Source organism: Drosophila miranda, chromosome 4, assembly GCF_003369915.1.
Source record: "Drosophila miranda strain MSH22 chromosome 4, D.miranda_PacBio2.1, whole genome shotgun sequence".
NCBI lineage: Eukaryota > Metazoa > Arthropoda > Insecta > Diptera > Drosophilidae > Drosophila > Drosophila miranda.
This window is the reverse complement of record NC_046677.1, coordinates 11,855,740-11,880,083: the sequence shown is the minus strand read 5'-3', so window position 1 is coordinate 11,880,083 and position 24,344 is coordinate 11,855,740. Positions and strand designations below refer to the sequence as shown.

Here is a 24,344-nt window from a genome sequence, read left to right as displayed (position 1 = left end):
CCTTGAAACAACCATGACCACTTAAGAGTTGCGTCAAGTAGAAATTTACATATCCATGCCTTCGCGTGCACCACTTTTCTACGCTTGAGATGAGAGCGTATGTCCATCTACCCTTTGTGGACTCGTTCCATCTTCGCTGCAATTCGGCCATTTTCTTCTGCCGCTCCCGACGTCGAATAGCCTCACTATTTGCTGTTGACTGAGTGGCTTTCCTTTGCTCGTACCAACAGGTCGATAGTTTGCTTGGATCCCCGCATGTAAGATTTGGTGTTGGCCGCCTTCGCCCAAAACTAGTGCTCCGTAGAGCATTGTTGCTTTAAGCACATTATGCAGTAGGAGCCGTCGCCCTTGTTTCGGACCCTTTGTATTGAGCATAATCCGGTTCAATGCTCTGCTTACTTCTGCCACTCTTATGCTCACTTGGTTTAGGTGCTCCCGGAAGCATAGGCGTGTATCCAGCATCACTCCTAGATACCGGATGGCTCTCAGGGACTCTACTCTGCATGCTCCTACATTTACTGCCGCCGTTTCCGTTTTTTTCCGACTGCTCAGCAGTCTTATGGTCGGCCAGTTGGAGCCCAACGGAGCTTAGCCACTCTTTTATTACCCTGATGGAGTCGTCGCACTTTCTTTCCACATCCTTCAGGTTTTTCGCAACGTCGTCGGCAAACCCATTCGTGCATGTGTCGTCTGGCAGCTGAAGCCGCAGGATCCTGTCATACATGACGTTTCATAGCAGCGGCCTCAGTACTGATCCTTGGGGGACGCCACCAGTTACTTCGTACCTCTTTGCTCCACTGTTTGTCTCTAGAGTAGCATCCGGTCCTGAAAATAGTCCAGGACCATGCGCATGAGCTGTCCTTCGACTCCAAAACTCCGTGCCCGTATGATGATGTCCCATTTGGCAGTGTTGAATGCGTTCCAACGTCACCACGATGCAGTATTTAGTGAAGAAGAAGTGTTTGTGTGTGAGAGGCGCATAGCCGTCCTTAATTTGAAAACTACAATTTTTTTAAATCAAAATCTCTTAAGCGGACTCCTGGAGATTTTGTGATGGGTATCAAAAATACTAGACATTTATAAAACCGAAATCTTCCGCATTATCCAGCCCTCAGCAGCGTCATCATATATGGGGCCGCCTCTGAAATAGATCCTGTCTGGGGCTAGAGATTGGGAGCACTGGTTATCACGTAGCCCGTGTGGAGTGGCCGCAGATTTAGATCATCCATACGGTTGACCATTTCGCGCAGCCATTCCGCATTGCACAACTCTTCATTGGTCCACTCCTGGGCTCTGGCACTCAGCGTTTCGCTGTCCATGAGCTCATCCGTCTCCTCGGTGTCATCACAGATTTTGTTGGTTGGGCGTAGCCGCATCTCAAAGTCCACGCTGGGCAAAATGTTGTGTATCGTTCGAGCGGAGGCATCGAGGGAGCCCACCGTCGCTATTACCTGGAGCTCCCTCAGGTAAGTCCGTCAAGGTGCGAGCCTTCGATCCCGCCGATATAAATAATGCAATCTACAGATTGAGTACGAATTTTCACGAATTTTCTCCCACGTCGAAGGAGACACAGGCTATAGAAGAAAGAGCAGTAGGAAAAGTCTTCCAGCGAAGAGCCAGCCATCTGTGCAGGGAGAAACGAAGGTTAAGCGCTCTGCAGATTGGTCGGTGGGGTAAAGAGTAAAACGCACCTTGAAGTTGCTTAGGGCATGCTTTCAAGTGGCGTCTTCTGGTGAAGATTGTATACTCATCTCCATTACTGACTAAAATAAATAGTTATCAAGTATTTCACACACACGTCTCCGCTGCAGTGGGTGGAAAAAAAGTTCTATGTTCAAAAACCCAAAAAAAGGTTCAAAGTACATGTGCTCTCAAAAATATTAATTTATTGTTAATATGGTAGCACACACATTTCTATTGTTGTAAATATTATGACTTAGAACGGGGTACCGTTTGAGAAATGGAATTAAAAAATCATCCAAAAATACATTGGCAATGAGTCCTGCTTCGTTTCGTTTAGTGTTTTGTATGTTTTGGTGCATAAACATTTTTTTAAAATTGTGTGGAGATTGATTACTTCTAAACTTCGTCATCCAGAACTTGCCGGATTTGAAAATCCTCTAGATTCTCTTGTGGAATCAGTCGCAGTTTCATGTCGTTGGCCAAATGGAGAACCGCATAGAGGGCCACCGATGGGGACAGAGAATCTTTCATTTTGTCACTCAAGACATCAGGCAACGATCGGTAAACCTCCTGGAAGCTGGCGGTACCCTTCGCGTAGCTTTCTTCCTTTGGCACTGGGTGGGAGGGTATCGATGCCTCAAAGACAGGACTCAGGAGCTGTTTCTGGATCAAAGAATTGCAGCATTTCTTGAGATTCTTCATGTCGATCACCTTGGAACGCTTCTCAAATGGCACAATTACTTTTGTGATCTGAAAAAGAACCAAATAAATGATATTTTAGACACCCTTGGGAATAGTATGTCCCTCAAAGACCCACCTGCCTTGGTGCATCCTTAAATTCGGTGGATATCTCCAAGATTGTATCCTCATCCTCATGGATGTTTTGGCTTTGATTGAGCATATCCTCACATGAATCCTCATTCATCATGTCCGTGGGTTCTTCAATGCCCTCTGCCGCCATTCGGTTCATGACAGGATCATCTGTGGTGAAATGTTCGTTGTCAAAAAGCTGTGTGTCGGAATCGTCGTGGTGGGAGCCCCCATCCATATCCGTATCATTGCCCAGTCCCTCAACCAGATCGGCTTCTCCAAACCTCTGGCTAACTTTTATACCCGGCGCCCGTGTGGGATTCACACCGAAGTCGTCCGCATTATCCAGCCCCTCAGCAGCGTCATCATATGTGGGGGCCGCCTCTGAAATAGATCCCGACTGTGGCTTGGGATTGGGAGCACTGGTTATCACGTAGCCCGTGTGGAGTGGCCGCAGATTTAGTTTGTCCATATGGTTGTACAGCTTAGGCAGCCATTCCGCATTGCACAACTCTTCATTGGTCCATTCCTTGGTGCCAGCACTCAGCGTTTCGCTGTCCATGAGCTCATCCGTCTCCTCGGTGTCATCACAGATTTTGTTGGTCGGGCGTAGCCGCATCTCAAAGTCCACGCTGGGCAGAATGTTGTGTATCATTCGAGCGGAGGCATCGAGGGAGCCCACCGTCGAATTGATCTTCCCCAATATCGCTTCCTGCATGGGCACCATGTCCAAACGCGCATTCAATGTTTCCTTGTTCTTTGTCACCGTTGATAAATTCCTTTTCTGGCGCTTGGGCTTAGGTGCCGCCTGCTGCTGTTGGTTGGGAGCCGCATCGGCATCTTCGCCATCACCTGAAGGTCCCTCAGGTAAGCCCTTCAAGGGGCGAGCATTCAAACCCGCCGATATACGCAATGCATCTTTGTAGATTGAGTCTACACGCAGGCCGTAGACCTTGGCCGAGGCCTCCAGCGAATAGCCAGCCATCTGTGAAGGGAGAAAAGTGGGTTAGGAGCTCTCCATATTGGTCGAAGGGATAAAACGCACCTTGAAATTGTTCAGCTGTTTGTGATGGCGATCCATTAGAGTGGCCAGCGAATCAATTAACGACGTATCCCAGGCAGTGTCTTTGCTCAGCTTATCGCAGTTGTACAGATCCACGCAGGAGCGTATCGTCTCGTTCTCCTCGATGGACTCGAGAGCTGAACTCTTGCGCGTGTCCTGCTGCACCAGCGGTGTGCGCCGGTGTGCCTCCTGCCGCTCGGCCTCGTCGTTTTTGCGGTAGCTGCCCACCGCAGATCGACGCAGAGGAGTCTCCGAGTGTGGCGACGTCATTGCAATGCTTGGGTGTGAGTAGTTACGGGGGATGCCAAATAAGAGAGTATAGTTTTTCACCTGATTTTTACTTTTTTCGTATTGGTAATTTACAGTTTCCTTCAGAGGACGCCGAATTCTAGGGACACTTACACGCGCAGGGCTGCAACCGCAATATAAATAAACGAAAATTATGGTTTTAAGATGCCACAATATCGGTTTGCACACTAGAATAATGAATATTAATTTTTTTCCAATTTGAGTGTTCCAGCTCAATGATTTTAATAAAGTGAATATCAAAACTTATTTGTATTGTCACACAATTTGTCAAAGGGCCAACGATAGTTTCGATAACAGTGCAAGGTATCGATACTTGTATTTTTTACATCTCTGCCGCCGTACATGGTGGCAAAAAAGCTAAAATATGAAGAAGAAAAATGATAAACAGATTTGCGAGGTTGTTGATAGGGAAATGGGAAAATATGAAAAGTTTCCAAGGAAAACATGAAGCATCTAGCGACCAGTAGTAATGGTTATGATGGACGTCATCTAGCGCCCGCCGTCTGCCGTAGGAGAGCCAAATTGACCATGAATCGGGTATAACTGTAGAGTTGGGGTCGCGGCAGCAACTCACAACGTTCCCCTCGATTTGTGTATGTCCGATACTCAAAATGAGTCTATACTCCATACAACTATCAACACCACCAGGCGTTTCCTTAGAACTAACCTAGAACTATCCACAGAAATATCCCCTGGACTATCCATAGAACTCGTCGTACAACTCTTCGAAGAATCTCTAGAAATAAACCTGAAATCTCCCGAGAGCACTACCCCTATAACTTTCCTTCAGTTTCAAAATATTAGTTCTGGTTCGTTCGAAAATTTTGACATATCCAAATTTCAGTAAAAACGAGGGGGAACGTTGTGAGTTGCTGCGGACACCGCAACTCTACGGTTATACCCGATACTAAGTCAGTATGTCTCTCCTCCGGCAGACGCCGCTAATATTAAACGACACGACAAAGAGTGCGTGCTAGAGAGACAGAAAATCAGTCTGAGCGTGACGTCGGGCGCTGCGTAGCCACTGCAAATTGATTTGTTCCTATTGGCTATAAAAATGATCTGATCTGATCCAGATTCAGCAATTTGATAGATATGGTCATTATCTATGATTCTGCGTTTTTAGTTTTCTCGAATGTGCAATATTGTGGATGCAACAGATTTTCGTCCTTTGTGTGGGCGGAAGGGGGTATGGCGAAATTTTGAGATACACGTTTTATAGTAAGATCTAACAGAAGTGCGTAACCAAATTTGGTTACTCTAGCCTTTATAGTCTCTGAGATTTTTGAATATCCCCAGATTTTCGTACTTTGCGGGGGCGGAAGGGGGTGTGGCGAAATTTTGAAACAAACTCGTCTCGGTCCGATATATTAGGAGTGTGGATACCAAATTTGGTTGCTCTAGCTTTTATAGTCTTTGAGATCTAGGCGCTAATGTTTTACTCTAAGCAAAGCCGCCTATGCTACGTGTGTGTTAGAGAGAGACAGGGCGAGAAAAAATGAAATTGTTTTCTTGATGCTGGCTATAATAATAATACGATCCAATTCAGATTCCGCAGTCTTAAAGATATGGTCATTCTCTACAATTCTACGTTTTTGGTTTTCTCATATCTTTAAAATTGTGAATGCCACAGATTTTCGTCCTTTGTGGGGGCGGAAGTGGGCGGGGCGAAGTTTTGAAATATTTTTGTAGCAGTGACATATCACAGAAGTCTGGATCCAAAACATCGTTGCTCTAGCTTTTATAGTCTTTTAGCACTAGGCGCTGAAGGGGACGGACAGACGGACGGACGGACAGACGGACAGACGGACAGACAGACAGACAGACAGGGCCCAATCGACTCGGCTATTGATGCTGATCAAGAATATATATACTTTATGGGGTCGGAAACGATTCCTTCTGGACGTTACACACATCCACTTTTACCACAAATCTAAAATACCCCAATACTCATTTTGAGTATCGGGTATAAAAAGAAATTAAAAATCTGAAATAGTTCAGATCCCGTGATCCTTAAATTATTTGGGCTCCAATCAAAGTTGATGGTCGTTTGTTGTGATGCTGGAGTGCAGCCCCCAACCGGAGGAAGCATTCCACTCCAACACGCAAAGGTACGAACACGCCAGGGAGTGGCTCCAAAAACTGAAAACTATGAATTGCGACACGGTGTTCAAGGGGTGCATTCGAAATGCCTACATTAGTGCATTGAGTGTGTGCCTTAACCAGAAGCGGCTCTATGGCATCTTTGAGCAGATGGCCCCGGAAGAACTCGAGTGGATAGACTTTCCGGACACTACGAGTCTGGCGTCGTCGAGTCACGCACCGTCATATCATGGCTCGACGCGGGGACCCTTTGAACCTGTGGCACAGAATCGTCTTTTAGAAAATACAATGGGTTTGTTTGGGTGGATAGACAACTGCGTTTCATGGAAGAACCAAAAGGAATTTTGATAGAACCTCAGGTATTCAGGGCAGAAGAACCTCAGAGATTTCAGCAACAGCCACAGACGGAAACCTTCTACGATCCTACCACCTTTCCACCACCGCCCCATGTACGGCAAGAGTCGGGCCTTCGGAGAGCCTCCTCGCTTCATTGCGGCAAATAAGGCAGAAGGAGAAATCTGCCCGTCAGGTGTAGAAGGAGGAGGTGTGACAGTTGTGGATTTGGGAGCTGCCAACATAGAGGCTCCTCCTGATTATCATTCTGCTATGCCCAGACGTTCGATTCGAGCAACAAAACACTGATGGCACCCAGGCGAGCGTGTGGAAACCAGAGGCCTCCGAAACACTGTGATAACAAGCCGCCATTGTGACATGACCTTTCTTATGGAGTGCATTCGTCGGGAGCTGCGCGGAGCAAGCGACTATCTGGAGGTTGCAATAGTGCGCTGCAAGAAATTTGCCAGCCTATACAGATGCCACGCTCCCGAATACAAGGATTTCTCCTTGCTCGGAGTGCGAAGAGGACATACCTGGAAGAGGTTTTGACCAAACTATTGTCCTTTTCAGAGGGAAAGAAAAATGACAATTTAAGAGATTTAACCGATTAATAGCTAATTTAAAAGATTTTATAATAAAAGTAATATTTAAAGCGCAATTAGAAAATCTTTGGCGAATATCAGCATCAATAGCCGAGTCCATAGAGCCATATCCGTCCGTCCGTCTCTCCGTCCCTATGAGCGCCTAGATCTCAGAGACTATAAGAGCTAAAGCAATTTGGTATCCATACTGCTGTTAGAACCAAATTTTTTCAAGTGCATTTAAAAAAAAATTTCGCCAGACTCTCCATTACTGGTTAAAATAAATAATTATCAAGTATTTCACACAAACGTCTCCGCTGCAGTGGGTCGAAAAAAGTTCTATGTTCAAAAACCCAAAAAAAGTTCAAAGTACATGTGTGCTCTCAAAAATATTAATTTATTGTTAATATGGTAGCACACACATTTCTATTGTTGTAAATCTTATGACTTAGAACGGGGAACCGTTTAAGAGATAAAATTAAAAAATCATAAAAAAAATCAGAAAAATTCAGAAATCAAAAAAACCAAACCAAATTTCAAATTTCAATGGTCGAAATTTGGAGGCCCCACCAGTGACGCTGCCGCCATACTATGGCCGTGACGTCACGCCATCTTTAAGAAGCCAGCAGCCATCTCCAACGACGAGGCCAGCCACTACAACGACACTGGCCAACGAGCCAAAGCCAATACCATCGACAATGCATCCTGGGTTGCCGGACCAGCAGCCACTCGCATGCAGCCAATTCTCACGCTTCATTCGCATCACATCCCGATGCCAATGCCAATATCTCCGACAACGCATCCCGGGTGGCCGGACCAGTTCGCCACTCGGTAGATCGCAGCCAATCCTCACATCGTTGGCATCACAATCCTCTGACAATGCAAGCCAATACCGTAACGTATGTTACCCAGCCACTTTACAGCCATGTCTGCTACTACACATACGTAGATAAGCAGTAGGCGCCACACTTATTGTATAATGTACCATTTTAAAGGTATAAACACAATAAAAACAACTCTCTCATTTGAGAGACTGTCAGTTTTGTTCGCATAGTCGCACACATCACAAAAAAAATTGTGTGGAGATTGATTACTTCTAGCAATGTATCAGTATTCTGTCAGTACATTAAAAAGTTCGTCATTAAACTTCGTCATCCAGAATTTGCCGGATTTGAAAATCCTCCAAATTCTCTTGTGGAATGAGTCGCAGTTTCATATCGTTGGCCAAATGGAGAACCGCATAGAGGGCCACCGATGGGGACAGAATCTTTTATTTTGTCACTCAAGACATCAGGCAACGATCGGTTAACCTCCTGGAATCTGGCGGTACCCTTGGCGTAGCTTTCTTCCTTTGGCACTGGATGGGAGGGTAACGACCGATCATCGAAAGGACTCAGGAGCTGTTTCTGGATTAAATAATGGCAGCGTTTCTTGAGATTCTTCATGTCGATCACCTTGCCACGCTTCGCAAACAGTACAATCACATCAGTGACCTGAAAAATAAGAAAATTAATGATATTTGATCTAATGATCTAATGGATCGCCATCACAAACAGCTAAACAATTTCAAGGTGCGTTTTACTCTTGATCCCTCCGACCAATATGGAGAGCTCCTAACCCACTTTTCTACCTTCACAGGTTGGCCTCGGCCAAGGTCTACGGCCTGCGTGTAGACTCAATCTACAAAGATGCATTGCGTATATCGGCGGGATTGAATGCTCGTACCTTGATGGGCTTACCTGAGGGACTTCCAGGTGATGGCGAAGGTGGCGATGCGGCTCCCTGTCAACAGCAGCAGGCGGCACCTAAGCCCAAGTGCCAGAAAAGGAATTTATCAATGGTGACAAAGAACAAGGAAACATTGAATGCGCGTTTGGACATGGTGCCCATGCAGGAAGCGATATTTGGGAAGCTCAATTCGACGGTGGGCTCTCTCGATGCCTCCAATCTACTGATGCACAACATTCTGCCCAGCGTGGACTTTGAGATGCGGCTACGACCGACCAACAAAATCTGTGATGACACCGAGGAGACGGATGAGCTCATGGACAGCGAAACGCTGAGTGCTGGCACCAAGGAATGGACCAATGAAGAGTTGTGCAATGCGGAATGGCTGCCTACATGTGCTCTCAAAAATATTAATTTATTGCTAATATGGTAGCACACACATTTCTATTGTTGTAAATCTTATGACTTAGAACGGGGTACCGTTTGAGAAATGGAATTAAAAAATCATCCAAAAATACATTGGCAATGAGTCCTGCTTCGTTTCGTTTAGTGTTTTGTATGTTTTGGTGCATGAAAATTTTTTTTAAATTGTGTGGAGACTGATTACTTCTAAACTTCGTCATCCAGAACTTGCCGGATTTGAAAATCCTCTAGATTCTCTTGTGGAATCAGTCGCAGTTTCATGTCGTTGGCCAAATGGAGAACCGCATAGAGGGCCACCGATGGGGACAGAGAATCTTTCATTTTGTCACTCAAGACATCAGGCAACGATCGGTAAACCTCCTGGAAGCTGGCGGTACCCTTCGCGTAGCTTTCTTCCTTTGGCACTGGGTGGGAGGGTATCGATGCCTCATCGACAGGACTCAGGAGCTGTTTCTGGATCAAAGAATTGCAGCATTTCTTGAGATTCTTCATGTCGATCACCTTGGAACGCTTCTCAAATGGCACAATTACTTTTGTGATCTGAAAAAGAACCAAATAAATGATATTTTAGACACCCTTGGGAATAGTATGTCCCTCAAAGACCCACCTGCCTTGGTGCATCCTTAAATACGGTGGATATCTCCAAGATTGTATCCTCATCCTTTGGGATGTTTTGGCTTTGATTGAGCATATCCTCACATGAATCTTCATTCATCATGTCCGTGGGTTCTTCAATGCCCTCTGCCGACATTCGGTTCATGACAGGATCATCTGTGGTGAAATGTTCGTTGTCAAAAAGCTGTGTGTCGGAATCGTCGTGGTGGGAGCCCCCATCCATATCCGTATCATTGCCCAGTCCCTCAACCAGATCGGCTTCTCCAAACCTCTGGCTAACTTTTATACCCGGCGCCGAGTCGTATTTTAAAAAGTAATCCGCTTCAAAGTTGAATTTTGTGGGCCGCACCAGCTTTCGGGCATCCCATTTCTTTTGATTGACCTGTCGCTGCTTGTTTTTGTTAGCATTGAGGGGCTGGAATAGCTCCTTGTTGAACTTTCCATAGCGCAGATCCTTCATGCGTCGCTTGGAGGTGGCTGCCGCCGTTTTCTTTGGTTTAGCAGCCATAGGGCCATTCGTCTGGGCCAGAGTGGTGAGCGGGCGAGTGCGCCTGAATTTCCAATGCGCTGGACCCGCCCAAAACTGTGAGATCCTATCCATGGGCCTGTAAGAGTAGTCCAGGCTAGTCACACCATCCACTGGCCTCAGATCGTCAATGACCCCGGCCGTTTTCCGCAAACGCGTCTGCTCCTGGGCGGTGAGATCCTGCAAATCATTCGATTGTACATCTAGGATAATGGGTGGACTTGCTTCCATATCCGGCATGGGCTCACACTCGGCATTCATTTCAAAGGCCACGGATATATCTGTGGGATTCACACCGAAGTCGTCCGCATTATCCAGCCCCTCAGCAGCGTCATCATATGTGGGGGCCGCCTCTGAAATAGAACCCGACTGGGGCTTGGGATTGGGAGCACTGGTTATCACGTAGCCCGTGTGGAGTGGCCGCAGATTTAGTTTGTCCATATGGTTGTACAGCTTAGGCAGCCATTCCGCATTGCACAACTCTTCATTGGTCCACTCCTGGGCTCTGGCACTCAGCGTTTCGCTGTCCATGAGCTCATCCGTCTCCTCGGTGTCATCACAGATTTTGTTGGTTGGGCGTAGCCGCATCTCAAAGTCCACGCTGGGCAGAATGTTGTGCATCAGGCGATTGGAGGCATTGATGGAACCCACCGTCGAATTGAGCTTCCCAAATATCGCTTCCTGCATGGGCACCATGTCCAAACGCGCATTCAATGTTTCCTTGTTCTTTGTCACCGTTGATAAATTCCTTTTCTGGCGCTTGGGCTTAGGTGCCGCCTGCTGCTGTTGGTTGGGAGCCGCATCGGCATCTTCGCCATCACCTGGAGGTCCCTCAGGTAAGCCCTTCAAGGGGCGAGCATTCAAACCCGCCGATATACGCAATGCATCTTTGTAGATTGAGTCTACACGCAGGCCGTAGACCCTGGCCGAGGCCTCCAGCGAATAGCCAGCCATCTGTGAAGGTAGAAAAATGGGTTAGGAGCTCTCCATATTGGTCGAAGGGATAAAACGCACCTTGAAATTGTTCAGCTGTTTGTGATGGCGATCCATTAGATTGGCCAGCGAATCAATTATCGACGTATCCCAGGCAGTGTCTATGCTCAGCTTATCGCAGTTGTACAGATCCACGCAGGAGCGTATCGTCTCGTTCTCCTCGATGGACTCGAGAGCTGAACTCTTGCGAGTGTCCTGCTGCACCAGCGGTGTGCGCCGGTGTGCCTCTTGCCGCTCGGCCTCGTCGTTTTTGCGGTAGCTGCCCTCCGCAGATCGACGCAGAGGAGTCTCCGAGTGTGGCGACGTCATTGCAATGCTTGGGTGTGAGTAGTTACGGGGGATGCCAAATAAGAGAGTATAGTTTTTCACCTGATTTTTACTTTTTTCGTATTGGTAATTTACAGTTTCCTTCAGAGGACGCCGAATTCTAGGGATGAAGATAACCACACTTACACGCGCAGGGCTGCAACCGCAATATAAATAAACGAAAATTATAGTTTTAAGATGCCACAATATCGGCTTGCACACTAGAATAATGAATATTAATTTTTTTTTCCAATTTGAGTGTTCCAGCTCAATGATTTTAATAAAGTGAATATCAAAACTTATTTGTATTGTCACACAATTTGTCAAAGGGCCAACGATAGTTTCGATAACAGTGCAAGGTATCGATACTTGTATTTTTTACATCTCTGCCGCCGTACATGGTGGCAAAAAAGCTAAAATATGAAGAAGAAGAATGATAAACAGATTTGCGAGGTTGTTGATAGGGAAATGGGAAAATATGAAAAGTTTCCAAGGAAAACATGAAGCATCTAGCGACCAGTAGTAATGGTTATGATGGACGTCATCTAGCGCCCGCCGTCTGCCGTAGGAGAGCCAAATTGACCATGAATCGGGTATAACTGTAGAGTTGGGGTCGCGGCAGCAACTCACAACGTTCCACTCGATTTGTGTATACCCGATACTCAAAATGAGTCTATACTCCATACAACTATCAACACCACCAGGCGTTTCCTTAGAACTAACCTAGAACTATCTGTGGAGATAATGTTTTTTATCCCCAATCGGCCGACTAATTATTTCGAATTAAATAAAACTCGGCGCAGAAATAAAATTACGATATGTTCTTTAATGCGTGACATCCAAATTGCAAGTGTGGCTTGCCTGCCCTTTACATTGCCGCTCCGATCGCTAAGCGCAGCTTCGCTCGGCCGACGTCGGTAGGCAGACGCAAAGCGGAGATGGCGAAGAGCGAGCTGGCAGAGAGCGTTTAGCAGGGCAAGCAAGCGCAAAGCTTTAACAAACAAATGAGTGACATAGACATAAGTAACAAACAAAATAAGCGGCTGAGGGCCAAGAATTAGGTGCTATTTGGCAAGCAGCTAATCGGCTGGGTTCTGCTTCGAACATTCACCCCCCGTTGGAAGGCAAAGGCTTTCAACAGATCCATCCTGAAGGGGCAGAGCCGCTATTTTTCCAACGGCCCTCTTGAAAAGGCCTTTTTGAGTGCGGATGACGGCTACTCTGATGGTTCCATCTTTTCCTGGGATGACGCTCTCAATGCGGCCAAGCGGCCACCTTAATGGTGGCAGCGTTTCCTCCTTGATCATGACGAGCGCTCCTAGCTTGATGTTTGGAGACGATGACCGCCACTTGCTCCGCTCCTGAAGAATCGAAAGATACGCCGTGCTCCATTTTCTCCAAAACGCCTGCTTCATTTGACACAGCCGCTGCCATCGACTAAGTAGGTTGACCCGGAGATGCGCCACATCTGGCTCGTCGAATGCAGCTTTCGCGGCTCCATTGAGAAAGTGGTTTGGCGTGAGCACATCTAGATCATCGGGACTTTCTGTAATTGCATAAAGCAGACGGGAATTTAACAAAGCAGAGATTTCACAAGCCAAGGTCTGAATTTCATCAAGAGTAAAAATGTAGGTCCCGACGATGCGATGAAAATGATATTTAGCTGCTTTAACAGCCGCCTCCCACAAACCCCCAAAATGAGGTGAGCGAGGGGGGATGAATTTCCAGTCGATTCCACTAGAAACGCAGAGATGTGACAAAGCCGACGTATGAGGATCGCTGAGGAACATTTGCCGAAGCTCCAAAAGCTCATTTTTTGCTCCTACAAAATTTGTAGCGTTGTCTGACCAGATGATTCGAGGTTTGGGACGTAGACTTATAAAACGCCTTAATGCTGCCAGAAAGGATTCTGTAGATAGATCCCGAACGACTTCCAAATGAGTTGCTTTGGTGCTAAAGCATACGAAGACAGCGATGTAACATTTGATAGGAGGCCTGCTTTTGACTTCCGACTTGTGATAAAAGGGTCCGCAAAAATCAACGCCCGTTGTGTGGAATGCTGGATTAGTCCTTACGCGATCCGCAGGCAAGTTTCCCATGATATGTTCCCTCAGCACTGGCTTCAAACGAAAGCATCTAACACATTTGCGAATGATTCCCGCAACATATTTGCGTCCACCAATAGCCCAGAATTTTTGCCGAAGCAGTCCGAGCAATCCTGGAGCTCCTGCGTGGAGAAACCTTTCGTGAAAGAAGATAATAATAGAGACAGTGACAGGATGTCCCTTAGGAAGCAGGATCGGGTGCTTCGCGTCGTAGTCCAATTCGGCATTTTGGAGGCGGCCTCCAACACGCAGCAATCCAAAGCTATCCAGAAAGGGATTCAGTGAGGCCATCGTGCTTTTTGGGGGTAGGGCCTGTTTGCTGGCGAGGGCCCTTATCTCTTCCGAAAATTGTTGCTGCTGTATTGCCCTTATGAGCAAATGCGTACCATTTTTGATGTCGATTACGGTAAGTTGACCCTTCGACCGCGCTATGCCTTTGTCCTTGAGAATGTAGAATCGATATATGTAAGCAAAGACGCGCTGCATGGATCCGAATGAGTTTTGAAATTTGCAATCGTACGATACATCCCTTTCGTTTGAAACAACCAATGCTGCATGACGACGTTCTGGTACATCGGTCGGCAATTGCAAGCCTGCAGGCCACTCTGAGCTCTCAAGACGCAAGAATGGTGGTCCAGAGATCCAAAGGCTGCTATCCATTAGTTCAGCGGGCGTGGCTCCACGTGATATGATGTCGGCAGGATTCAACTTTGTGGGCACGTGATGCCAAGTCATTCCAGCGGTGAGCTCCTGAATCCGCTGAACTCGATTAGAAACAAATATATTAAAATTCAATGGTGATTCTCGAATCCAGGCAAGGGCTATGGACGAATCCGACCAGCAATGTATTTGGCATGGAGCTGATAATCCCTTAACTATGGTGGACACTAGTTCGGCTAATACGAGGGCAGCGGACAGCTCAAGCTTGGGGATAGTCATACTTTTCAAGGGCGCGACTCTGGATTTAGAGCATAAGAGATGACTTTGCAGAATGCCAAGAGCTTCCGAACGCATGTATACACAGGCGCCATATGCTGCTTGGCTCGCATCACAAAACGCGTGCATTTCTAATCTGGCTTGCTGCCGAAGCACGTAACGTGGAAACTTAAAGTTTTTAACCATCGACAACTGCGAAGTCAGCTCAATCCAAGTCGTATGTAGATCCTGGGGCAGGCTTTCGTCCCAATTCAACTTTAGGCTTTCGTTCCATAGCGACTGCATAAATATTTTAGCTTTTGTGATGATGGGAGAGATGAGCCCTAGAGGATCGTAGAACCTAGCTAGTGTAGACAGGACCGAACGCTTCGATATTGGGCCTGCAGCGGTTCCGACGTGAGCGAAGCTAAACAGAAGATTGTCCGTGGTGGGATCCCAAACTAGACCAAGCGCCTTGGTTACTTCAGTCCCGTCATGAAAGGTAAGGAACTTTTCGCGATCCGCCTCCGATACGCCTTCCAAAGCAGCGGGTTCATTGGAACACCATTTACGTATGGGAAAACATCCTTTCGAAAGTAGCTCCTTTACCTGCTGACGAATCTTGATGACAGAATCAATGCTGTCCCCTCCAGATATGAGATCACCGACATAGAAATCTCTTCGAACAACATCAGCGCCAAGCGGAAAACGCAACTCTTCATCATTTGCCAATTGATGCATAGCACGAATTGCTAAGAAAGCGGCAGGTTTGGTTCCGTAAGTAACAGTCTCCAACTTGAACACCTGAATCTCCTCCTTCGGGTCATTGCACCATAGGATGCACTGAACGAGCGTATCGAGATGGGAAACGCGTACACAGCGGTACATTTTGCAGATATCGCCACACAAGGCGACTTTAAAAAAGCGGAAACGAAGCAGAGTTATCAGAATTTTAGGTTGGATGGTGGGTCCAGCCATTAGCGCATCATTCAGTGATACTCCAGACGCTGTTTTGGCAGATCCATCGAACACTACGCGTAATTTGGTGGTTGTACTATCCTGCTTGTGGACGCAATGGTGAGGCAAGAAGTACTGCGGGAGGTCTGACTGCCGCGAAGCTGGCGACATGTGTCCTAAATCACGATACTCCTGGAGAAACTCCATATATTTTGCCTTAAGCTGTGCATTTTTTGCTAGCTTCCTCTCCAAATTGAGAAATCCACGTAGCGCCTGCTGATACGATTCTCCTAATTCCTCTAGACTGAATTTGGTTGGCAAACGCACGGAGTAAGCTCCGGACTCTAGGCGAATGCAGTTTGTGACGAAATGCTGTTCGCAATGAACATCTTCCTCCGAAATTGATGAGGGCGAATAATCTCCATCGACTTCCCAAAACCGCCTTACAATATCGCACAAATTAGTCTCGCAAGCGGAGATGACAGGGGGATCTTCAACGGCTGCTAGCGCCGCACGGGCTTTCTCAGAGTTTTTAATACTTCCTGACACTATCCAGCCAAGTTTCGTCTTCTGCAATGTTGGCAATTGGTCTGACAGTCGAATCTGTCCAACGCACATTAATTCGAAAAACAAACCAGCACCTATCAACAGATCGACACGCTGGGGCTTGGCGAAATTAGGATCAGCCAGTTTTAGATTATTTGGCATTGGCCAATCCTTTGCGTCTAGGCCGAAGTTAGGCTGCATTCCTGTGATTGAGGCAGTGATAATTGCAGAGAGGAAACCGCGATAGCTTTCGTCTTGAGATTGCAGGACGATGTCCACAGCCTTGCTGGATGGTAGAATTGACTCTCCAATACCGGCGATTTGAACGTGAGACGGGTGAGGATCTAACTGCAGCTGATTGGCGAGTCTCGAGGTTATAAAGTTAAACTGAGAAGCGGAATCTAAAATGGCACGACATGGAATAAGCGATCCAAAACGGCCCCTGACATATACGATTGCAGTAGCTAGCAGCACGTTTTGGCTAGGCAGAGATTTTTGACTCGAGGGGGGAGGGCTAATATATTTGCTTGCTACTAGGGCACTTGCAGGATCATGCTGGGTCGATTCCGTGCTCGGCGACGGCAACTCAGCGTCAGCGCCCGACTGCATGTGGAGCAGTGTGTGATGCTTGGCTTGGCAATTTCTACATGCCCCTGACTTGCAGCGTTGCAATGAATGGCCTTTGTTGTGGCAGTTTAGACATAAATGGCGCTTCTTCACCTCCTTGTATCGAGAAAAAACAGGGAGATCTATAAATGCCTGGCATCGGGATATGTAGTGATCGGAGGATTTGCAATACTTGCATGTTGAGCTATTATGATCGTTAATGGAGGTGATTAGGGTGCTTTTTCCCACCTGCTGGCTAGGAATTGTTACCATAGCCGATCCCAAATTTTCCAGCATCCGACATCTTGCTTCCAAGAATGAGGCCATGCTTGACCACCGAGGCAATCCCGACGTCGGCAAGTTCTCTTCCCATTTCTCCTTGGTCTTGTGGTCCAATTTCGTGCCTATGATGAAGATCAGCAACCCATCGGAAATCTCCTGCGGGGTCGCCAAGGTCTGAAGTGCACGCAAGTGCGAATTGATTTTATCGCTGAGCGCGCGCAAGCCGATAGCCGAGCCCTTCTCCACCCCTTGCAGCCCGAAAATAGCCTTGACGTGTGCCTGAAAATTTAACAGTTTATTATCGAATCGCAACATTAGTAAATTCAACGCCTTGTCGTAATTCTCCTTAGAAAGTTCCAAGGAACGAATCGTATCCAGCGCAGCACCATCTAGACATCCACGAAGATATTGGAATTTTTCGATGATTGGTATACGATGGTCTTTGTGCACCATTGTCGAGAACATCGAGTGGAATTCTGACCAATCCATGTAGTTCCCCCCGAATCGCGGAAGCTGCAACTCGGGCATTCGAGAACGGCCTATACTATTATAGGCGAACAACGACGAATTCCCCTCGAGAGTATGCCGAGCCGTTGAATTGGCAACATTTACCGTGCGAGCAGCCATCAAGCCGGGCATCATGGGCTAACTGCAGGAAATCCAGCCTTTCAAGGCTCGTTTGAGCGGCATCGAAATCCGCATTCATTCGCTCGATTTGCTCTAAGCGAGCTTGAAGTTCTGCCTCATCTAACTCGGCAAGCTCTTCCTTGGTGAGAAAGCGATCCATGGCCTTTAGTTGGCGCGCGATGGACTCGGCCTTGTGCTTTTAGAAATCTACATCACTCGGCATTGCTGCGTTCGCGACATTGGTAGGCTCAGGTGCTGCCATGTTGAGGTTTTAAAAGAGTCTCTCAGCACGACCGAAAAAGACACCCTGTATACGTATAAACGTGGGAACCGAAAGCAAAGGGATTACAGCTAATGCCTTTAGCTGTGCGGCTGTGCGAGCTGTCCGATTCCGCTTTGTACTCCGCTTGTGTGTATTAGTGAGTTCGCTGCACTGCCTACCGCACTGCACTGACCGAATTGTCGCGACAGAGAAATTAATAGCCAGCAATGCGTGTATGTAGGTGTATGTAAGTGTGTTTTAGCACCGAATTGTGCTTAACCGCCGAAAATTTGCTAGGGCTAACGAATGTCGATCGCGAATGATTATTAATTGACACTGCAACTCAGAGATCACGTCGGGGTCACCAAATTTTATGTGGAGATAATGTTTTTTATCCCCAATCGGCCGACTAATTATTTCGAATTAAATAAAACTCGGCGCAGAAATAAAATTACGATATGTTCTTTAATGCGTGACATCCAAATTGCAAGTGTGGCTTGCCTGCCCTTTACATTGCCGCTCCGATCGCTAAGCGCAGCTTCGCTCGGCCGACGTCGGTAGGCAGACGCAAAGCGGAGATGGCGAAGAGCGAGCTGGCAGAGAGCGTTTAGCAGGGCAAGCAAGCGCAGAGCTTTAACAAACAAATGAGTGACATAGACATAAGTAACAAACAAAATAAGCGGCTGAGGGCCAAGAATAAGGTGCTATTTGGCAAGCAGCTAATCGGCTGGGTTCTGCTCCGAACAAGCTCTGCAGATTGGTCGGTGGGGTCAAGAGTAAAACGCACCTTGAAGTTGCTTAGGGCATGCTTTCAAGTGGCGTCTTCTGGTGAAGATTGTATACTCATCTCCATTACTGACTAAAATAAATAGTTATCAAGTATTTCACACACACGTCTCCGCTGCAGTGGGTGGAAAAAAGTTCTATGTTCAAAAACCCAAAAAAAGGTTCAAAGTACATGTGCTCTCAAAAATATTAATTTATTGTTAATATGGTAGCACACACATTTCTATTGTTGTAAATCTTATGACTTAGAACGGGGAACCGTTTAAGAGATAAAATTAAAAAATCATAAAAAAAATCAGAAAAATTTAGAAATCAAAAAAACCAAACCAAATTTCAAATTTCAATGGTCGAAATTTGGAGGCCCCACCAGTGACGCTGCCGCCATACTATGGCCGTGACGTCACGCCAACTTTAAGAAGCCAGCAGCCATCTCCAACGACGAGGCCAGCCACTACAACGACACTGGCCAACGAGCCAAAGCCAATACTATCGACAATGCATCCTGGGTTGCCGGACCAGCAGCCACTCGCATGCAGCCAATTCTCACGCTTCATTCGCATCACATCCCGATGCCAATGCCAATATCTTCGACAACCCATCCCGGGTGGCCGGACCAGTTCGCCACTCGGTAGATCGCAGCCAATCCTCACATCGTTGGCATCACAATCCTCTGACAATGCAAGCCAATACCGTAACGTATGTTACCCAGCCACTTTACAGCCATGTCTGCTACTACACATACGTAGATAAGCAGTAGGCGCCACACTTATTGTATAATGTACCATTTTAAAGGTATAAACACAATAAAAACAACTCTCTCATTTGAGAGACTGTCAGTTTTGTTCGCATAGTCACACACATCACAAAAAAAATTGTGTGGAGATTGATTACTTCTAGCAATGTATCAGTATTCTGTCAGTACTTTAAAAAGTTCGTCATTAAACTTCGTCATCCAGAATTTGCCGGATTTGAAAATCCTCCAAATTCTCTTGTGGAATGAGTCGCAGTTTCATATCGTTGGCCAAATGGAGAACCGCATAGAGGGCCACCGATGGGGACAGAATCTTTTATTTTGTCACTCAAGACATCAGGCAACGATCGGTAAACCTCCTGGAAGCTGGCGGTACCCTTGGCGTAGCTTTCTTCCTTTGGCACTGGATGGGAGGGTAACGACCGATCATCGAAAGGACTCAGGAGCTGTTTCTGGATTAAATAATGGCAGCGTTTCTTGAGATTCTTCATGTCGATCACCTTGCCACGCTTCGCAAACAGTACAATCACATCAGTGACCTGAAAAATAAGAAAATTAATGATATTTGATCTAATGATCTAATGGATCGCCATCACAAACAGCTAAACAATTTCAAGGTGCGTTTTACTCTTGATCCCTCCGACCAATATGGAGAGCTCCTAACCCACTTTTCTACCTTCACAGGTTACTGGCTACTCGCTGGAGGCCTCGGCCAAGGTCTATGACTTGCGTGTAGACTCAATCTACAAAGATGCATTGCGTATATCGGCGGGATTGAATGCTCGTACCTTGATGGGCTTACCTGAGGGACTTCCAGGTGATGGCGAAGGTGGCGATGCTGCTCCCTGTCAACAGCAGCAGGCGGCACCTAAGCCCAAGTGCCAGAAAAGGAATTTATCAATGGTGACAAAGAACAAGGAAACATTGAATGCGCGTTTGGACATGGTGCCCATGCAGGAAGCGATATTTGGGAAGCTCAATTCGACGGTGGGCTCTCTCGATGCCTCCAATCTACTGATGCACAACATTCTGCCCAGCGTGGACTCTGAGATGAGGCTACGCACGACCCACAAATTCTGGGATTCGACGGAGGAGACGGATGAGCTCATGGCCAGCGAAACGCTCAGTGCTGGCACCCAGGAGTGGCTCAATGAAGAGTTGTGCAATGCGGAATGGCTGCCTAAGTTGTACAACCATATGGACAAATTAAATCTGCGGCCACTTCACACGGGCTACGTGATAACCAGTGCTCCCAATCCCAAGCCCCAGACGGGATCTATTTCAGAGGCGGCCCCCACATATGATGACGATGATGAGGGGCTGGACAATGCGGACGACTTCGGTGTGAATCCCACAGATATATCCGTAGCCTTTGATATGAATGCCGAGTGTGAGCCCATGCCGGATATGGAAGCAGGTCCTCCCATTTTCCTAGAAATACAATCGAATGATTTGCAAAAACTCACCGCCGAGGAGCAGACGGTCGTCAACAATTGCCGCCGTCTGAGGAAAACGGCCGAATTCATAGACGACTTGAGGCCAGTGGATGGTGTCACTAGGCTGGACTACTCCTACAGATCCATGGAGCAGATCTCACAGTTTTGGGCGGGTCCAGCGCATTGGAAATTCAGGCGCATTCGTCCGCTCACCACTCTGGTCCAGTCGAATGGCCCTATGGATGCTGTGACTGCTGCTAAACCAAAGAAAACGGCGGCAGCCACCTCCAAGCGACGCATGAAGGATCTGCGCTATGGAAAGTTCAACAAGGAGTTATTCCAGCCCCTCAATGCTAACAAAAAAAAGCAGCGACAGGTCAATCAAAAGAAATGGGATGCCCGAAAGCTGGTGCGGCCCACAAAATTCAACTTTGAAGCGGATTACTTTTTAAAATATGACTCGGCGCCGGGTATAAAAGTTAGCCAGAGGTTTGGAGAAGCCGATCTGGTTGAGGGACTGGGCAATGATACGGATATGGATGGGGGCTCCCACCACGACGATTCCGAAACACAGCTTTTTGACAACGAACATTTCACCACAGATGATCCTGTCATGAACCGAATGTCGGCAGAGGGCATTGAAGAACCCACGGACATGATGAATGAGGATTCATGTGAGGATATGCTCAATCAAAGCCAAAACATCCATGAGGATGAGGATACAATCTTGGAGATATCCACCGAATTTAAGGATGCACCAAGGCAGGTGGGTCTTTGAGGGACATACTATTCCCAAGGGTGTCTAAAATATCATTTATTTGGTTCTTTTTCAGATCACAAAAGTAATTGTGCCATTTGAGAAGCGTTCCAAGGTGATCGACATGAAGAATCTCAAGAAATGCTGCAATTCTTTGATCCAGAAACAGCTCCTGAGTCCTGTCGATGAGGCATCGATACCCTCCCACCCAGTGCCAAAGGAAGAAAGCTACGCGAAGGGTACCGCCAGCTTCCAGGAGGTTTACCGATCGTTGCCTGATGTCTTGAGTGACAAAATGAAAGATTCTCTGTCCCCATCGGTGGCCCTCTATGCGGTTCTCCATTTGGCCAACGACATGAAACTGCGACTGATTCCACAAGAGAATCTAGAGGATTTTCAAATCCGGCAAGTTCTGGATGACGAAGTTTAGAAGTAATCAATCTCCACACAATTTAAAAAAAATGTTCATGCACCAAAACATACAAAACACTAAACGAAACGAAGCAGGACTCATTGCCAATGTATTTTTGGATGATTTTTTAATTCCATTTCTCAAACGGTACCCCGTTCTAAGTCATAAGATTTACAACAATAGAAATGTGTGTGCTACCATATTAACAATAAATTAATATTTTTGAGAGCACATGTACTTTGAACCTTTTTTTGGGTTTTTGAACATAGAACTTTTTTTCCACCCACTGCAGCGGAGACGTGTGTGTGAAATACTTGATAACTATTTATTTTAGTCAGTAATGGAGATGAGTATACAATCTTCACCAGAAGACGCCACTTGAAAGCATGCCCTAAGCAACTTCAAGGTGCGTTTTACTCTTGACCCCACCGACCAATCTGCAGAGCTCTTAACCTTCGTTTCTCCCTGCACAGATGGCTGGCTCTTCGCTGGAAAACTTTTCCTACTGCTCTTTCTTCTATAGCCTGTGTCTCCTTCGACGTGGGAGACGGATGGGCTGCAGAGTGTCACCTTTGGACCGCCATTCCTCATGACCCTATATCAGTGTATGATCGAGGTTGAGAGGGAGATGTAAAGTGAGATATGGTTTGAGAAGATTCTACCTGTAAGCTAGGCTCCATTTTGAAGACATCATGGGCAGTCTTGATAATTACTGCCCTGACTGTGGGCTTGGGTTCTTCTTATGACTACGTCCTGGAGCAGGCCATCTGGATTTTATCTTTGTGGATGAAAATTCGCACAGCTCAAGACACGAAACAATTTACATCTAAAACTAGTATACCAAAAGCGAAACTTTTAACCATCTCGAAAATTGTGCATATTTCCCCTGTAGTTTGGCCCTTTATTCTTTATTTTCATTTGACATTTCATCCGATAAATCGCTTGCATCATATTGTCTCAATAATAAAAGTCTTTTTCCCTTTACAAATAATCTCAATTGTCGTGGGCATGCCACATTTCGTATACGTAATATCTGCAATATTGAATGACCCCACAACCACTTTTGTCCGTCTGTCGCCTTCTGTTCATTGGATTATATTTCATATTAAGCGATTGTCGATTGTCGAACATCAAAAGTGAAATTGCAGCTGAATAAATAAACAAAAAAAAAGGAAATCTAAGCAGCAGGGAAGTGCTTTTGGTTTTGAGCTGCAGTAACTGCGCATTAATTTATCATAAATGGGGCTTAGATCAAAATATATGTAAACAAGGAAAGGGAATGTCCGCTTAAGTCAATATATAAATAGAATAGGAAAGGAAAAGCCGGGAATATCTTTTGCTCTCCCCCGGTTCAATGGTAACAATACAAAACGAGGGGGAACGTTGTGAGTTGCTGCGGACACCGCAACTCTACGGTTATACCCGATACTAAGTCAGTATGGCTCTCCTCCGGCAGACGCCGCTAATATTGAACCACACGACAAAGAGTGCGTGCGAGAGAGACAGAAAATCAGTCTGAGCGTGACGTCGGGCGCTGCGTAGCCACTGCAAATTGATTTGTTCCTATTGGCTATAAAAATGATCTGATCTGATCCAGATTCAGCAATCTGATAGATATGGTCATTATCTATGATTCTGCGTTTTTAGTTTTCTCGAATCTGCAATATTGTGGATGAAACAGATTTTCGTCCTTTGTGTGGGCGGAAGGGGGTGGGGCGAAATTTTGCGGTACACGTTTTATAGTAAGATCGAACAGAAATGCGGATAACAAATTTGGTTACTCTAGCCTTAATAGTCTCTGAGATTTTTGAATATTCCCAGATTTTCGTCCTTTGCGGGGGCGGAAGGGGGTGTGGCGAAATTTTGAAACAAACTCGTCTCGGTCCGATACATTAGGAGTGTGGATACCAAATTTGGTTGCTCTAGCTTTTATAGTCTTTGAGATCTAGGCGCTAATGTTTTACTCTAAGCAAAGCCGCCTATGCTACGTGTGTGTTAGAGAGAGACAGGGCGAGAAAAAATGAAATTGTTTTCTTGATGCTGGCTATAATAATAATACGATCCAATTCAGATTCCGCAGTCTTAAAGATATGGTCATTCTCTACAATTCTACGTTTTTGGTTTTCTCATATCTTTAAAATTGTGGATGCCACAGACTTTCGTCCTTTGTGGGGGCGGAAGTGGGCGGGGCGAAGTTTTGAAATATTTTTGTAGCAGTGACATATCACAGAAGTCTGGCTCCAAAACATCGTTGCTCTAGCTTTTATAATCTTTGAGCACTAGGCGATGAAGGGGACGGACAGACGGACAGACGGACGGACGGACGGACGGACAGACAGACAGACAGTTATGGCTCAATCGACTCGGCTATTGATGCTGATCAAGAATATATATACTTTATGGGGTCGGAAACGATTCCTTCTGGA

General features: G+C 46.4%; 4 protein-coding genes across 10 annotated transcripts; 2 read left to right on the top strand and 2 right to left on the bottom strand.

Moving 5' to 3' along the window:
- Positions 1-1,919: 1,919 nt before the first annotated feature.
- Positions 1,920-11,637, bottom strand: LOC117188894. 2 transcript variants are annotated; one of them, XM_033393441.1, is made up of 4 exons: positions 11,579-11,637; positions 3,539-3,925; positions 2,501-3,478; positions 1,920-2,433 (listed from the first exon to the last, which is right to left on the bottom strand). In XM_033393441.1, exons 2-4 carry the CDS (start codon positions 3,824-3,826, stop codon positions 2,080-2,082), a joined length of 1,620 nt encoding a protein of 539 aa, XP_033249332.1. In that variant the 5' UTR covers positions 3,827-3,925; positions 11,579-11,637; the 3' UTR covers positions 1,920-2,079. The 2 variants fall into 2 exon arrangements, with proteins under 2 accessions (XP_033249332.1, XP_033249331.1); XM_033393440.1 differs by lacking the exon at positions 11,579-11,637 and having other exon boundaries at positions 3,539-3,833; positions 3,887-4,055.
- Positions 7,905-18,818, top strand: LOC117188895. 3 transcript variants are annotated; one of them, XM_033393443.1, is made up of 3 exons: positions 7,905-8,456; positions 8,540-9,042; positions 18,771-18,818. In XM_033393443.1, the coding sequence occupies exons 1-3, from the start codon at positions 8,421-8,423 to the stop codon at positions 18,772-18,774; spliced, it is 543 nt and encodes a 180-aa protein (XP_033249334.1). In that variant the 5' UTR covers positions 7,905-8,420; the 3' UTR covers positions 18,775-18,818. The 3 variants fall into 3 exon arrangements, with proteins under 3 accessions (XP_033249334.1, XP_033249333.1, XP_033249335.1); XM_033393442.1 differs by lacking the exon at positions 18,771-18,818 and having other exon boundaries at positions 7,906-8,456; positions 8,540-9,117; XM_033393444.1 differs by lacking the exon at positions 18,771-18,818 and having other exon boundaries at positions 7,919-8,456; positions 8,524-9,117.
- Positions 9,010-11,642, bottom strand: LOC117188893 (condensin complex subunit 2-like). Of its 4 annotated transcripts, XM_033393439.1 has the most exons (5): positions 11,540-11,632; positions 11,411-11,486; positions 11,192-11,338; positions 9,644-11,131; positions 9,010-9,576 (listed from the first exon to the last, which is right to left on the bottom strand). In XM_033393439.1, exons 2-5 carry the CDS (start codon positions 11,477-11,479, stop codon positions 9,223-9,225), a joined length of 2,058 nt encoding a protein of 685 aa, XP_033249330.1. In that variant the 5' UTR covers positions 11,480-11,486; positions 11,540-11,632; the 3' UTR covers positions 9,010-9,222. The 4 variants fall into 4 exon arrangements, with proteins under 4 accessions (XP_033249330.1, XP_033249328.1, XP_033249329.1 ...); XM_033393437.1 differs by having other exon boundaries at positions 11,192-11,486; positions 11,551-11,642; XM_033393438.1 differs by having other exon boundaries at positions 11,192-11,486; positions 11,624-11,642.
- A 1,019-nt stretch (positions 18,819-19,837) lies between the features above and the next one.
- Positions 19,838-22,151, top strand: LOC117189036 (condensin complex subunit 2-like). Its single transcript, XM_033393922.1, has 3 exons — positions 19,838-19,930; positions 19,998-21,515; positions 21,583-22,151. Exons 1-3 carry the CDS (start codon positions 19,895-19,897, stop codon positions 21,934-21,936), a joined length of 1,908 nt encoding a protein of 635 aa, XP_033249813.1. The 5' UTR covers positions 19,838-19,894; the 3' UTR covers positions 21,937-22,151.
- Positions 22,152-24,344: the final 2,193 nt, after the last annotated feature.

Bases quoted from the DNA above. Each gene is read 5' to 3' on its own strand.
- LOC117189036 (XM_033393922.1), top strand. From the start codon at position 19,895: ATGGATCGCCATCACAAACAGCTAAACAATTTCAAG. The intron at 19,931-19,997 runs GTGCGTTTTACT...CTACCTTCACAG, and splicing joins AACAGCTAAACAATTTCAAG to GTTACTGGCTACTCGCTGGA. The intron at 21,516-21,582 runs GTGGGTCTTTGA...GTTCTTTTTCAG, and splicing joins TTAAGGATGCACCAAGGCAG to ATCACAAAAGTAATTGTGCC.
- LOC117188895 (XM_033393443.1), top strand. From the start codon at position 8,421: ATGGATCGCCATCACAAACAGCTAAACAATTTCAAG. The intron at 8,457-8,539 runs GTGCGTTTTACT...GCCTCGGCCAAG, and splicing joins AACAGCTAAACAATTTCAAG to GTCTACGGCCTGCGTGTAGA.
- LOC117188893 (XM_033393437.1), bottom strand. From the start codon at position 11,479: ATGACGTCGCCACACTCGGAGACTCCTCTGCGTCGATCTGCGGAGGGC. The intron at 11,132-11,191 runs GTGCGTTTTATC...CTACCTTCACAG, and splicing joins AACAGCTGAACAATTTCAAG to ATGGCTGGCTATTCGCTGGA. The intron at 9,577-9,643 runs GTGGGTCTTTGA...GTTCTTTTTCAG, and splicing joins TTAAGGATGCACCAAGGCAG to ATCACAAAAGTAATTGTGCC.
- LOC117188894 (XM_033393441.1), bottom strand. From the start codon at position 3,826: ATGACGTCGCCACACTCGGAGACTCCTCTGCGTCGATCTGCGGTGGGC. The intron at 3,479-3,538 runs GTGCGTTTTATC...CTCCCTTCACAG, and splicing joins AACAGCTGAACAATTTCAAG to ATGGCTGGCTATTCGCTGGA. The intron at 2,434-2,500 runs GTGGGTCTTTGA...GTTCTTTTTCAG, and splicing joins TTAAGGATGCACCAAGGCAG to ATCACAAAAGTAATTGTGCC.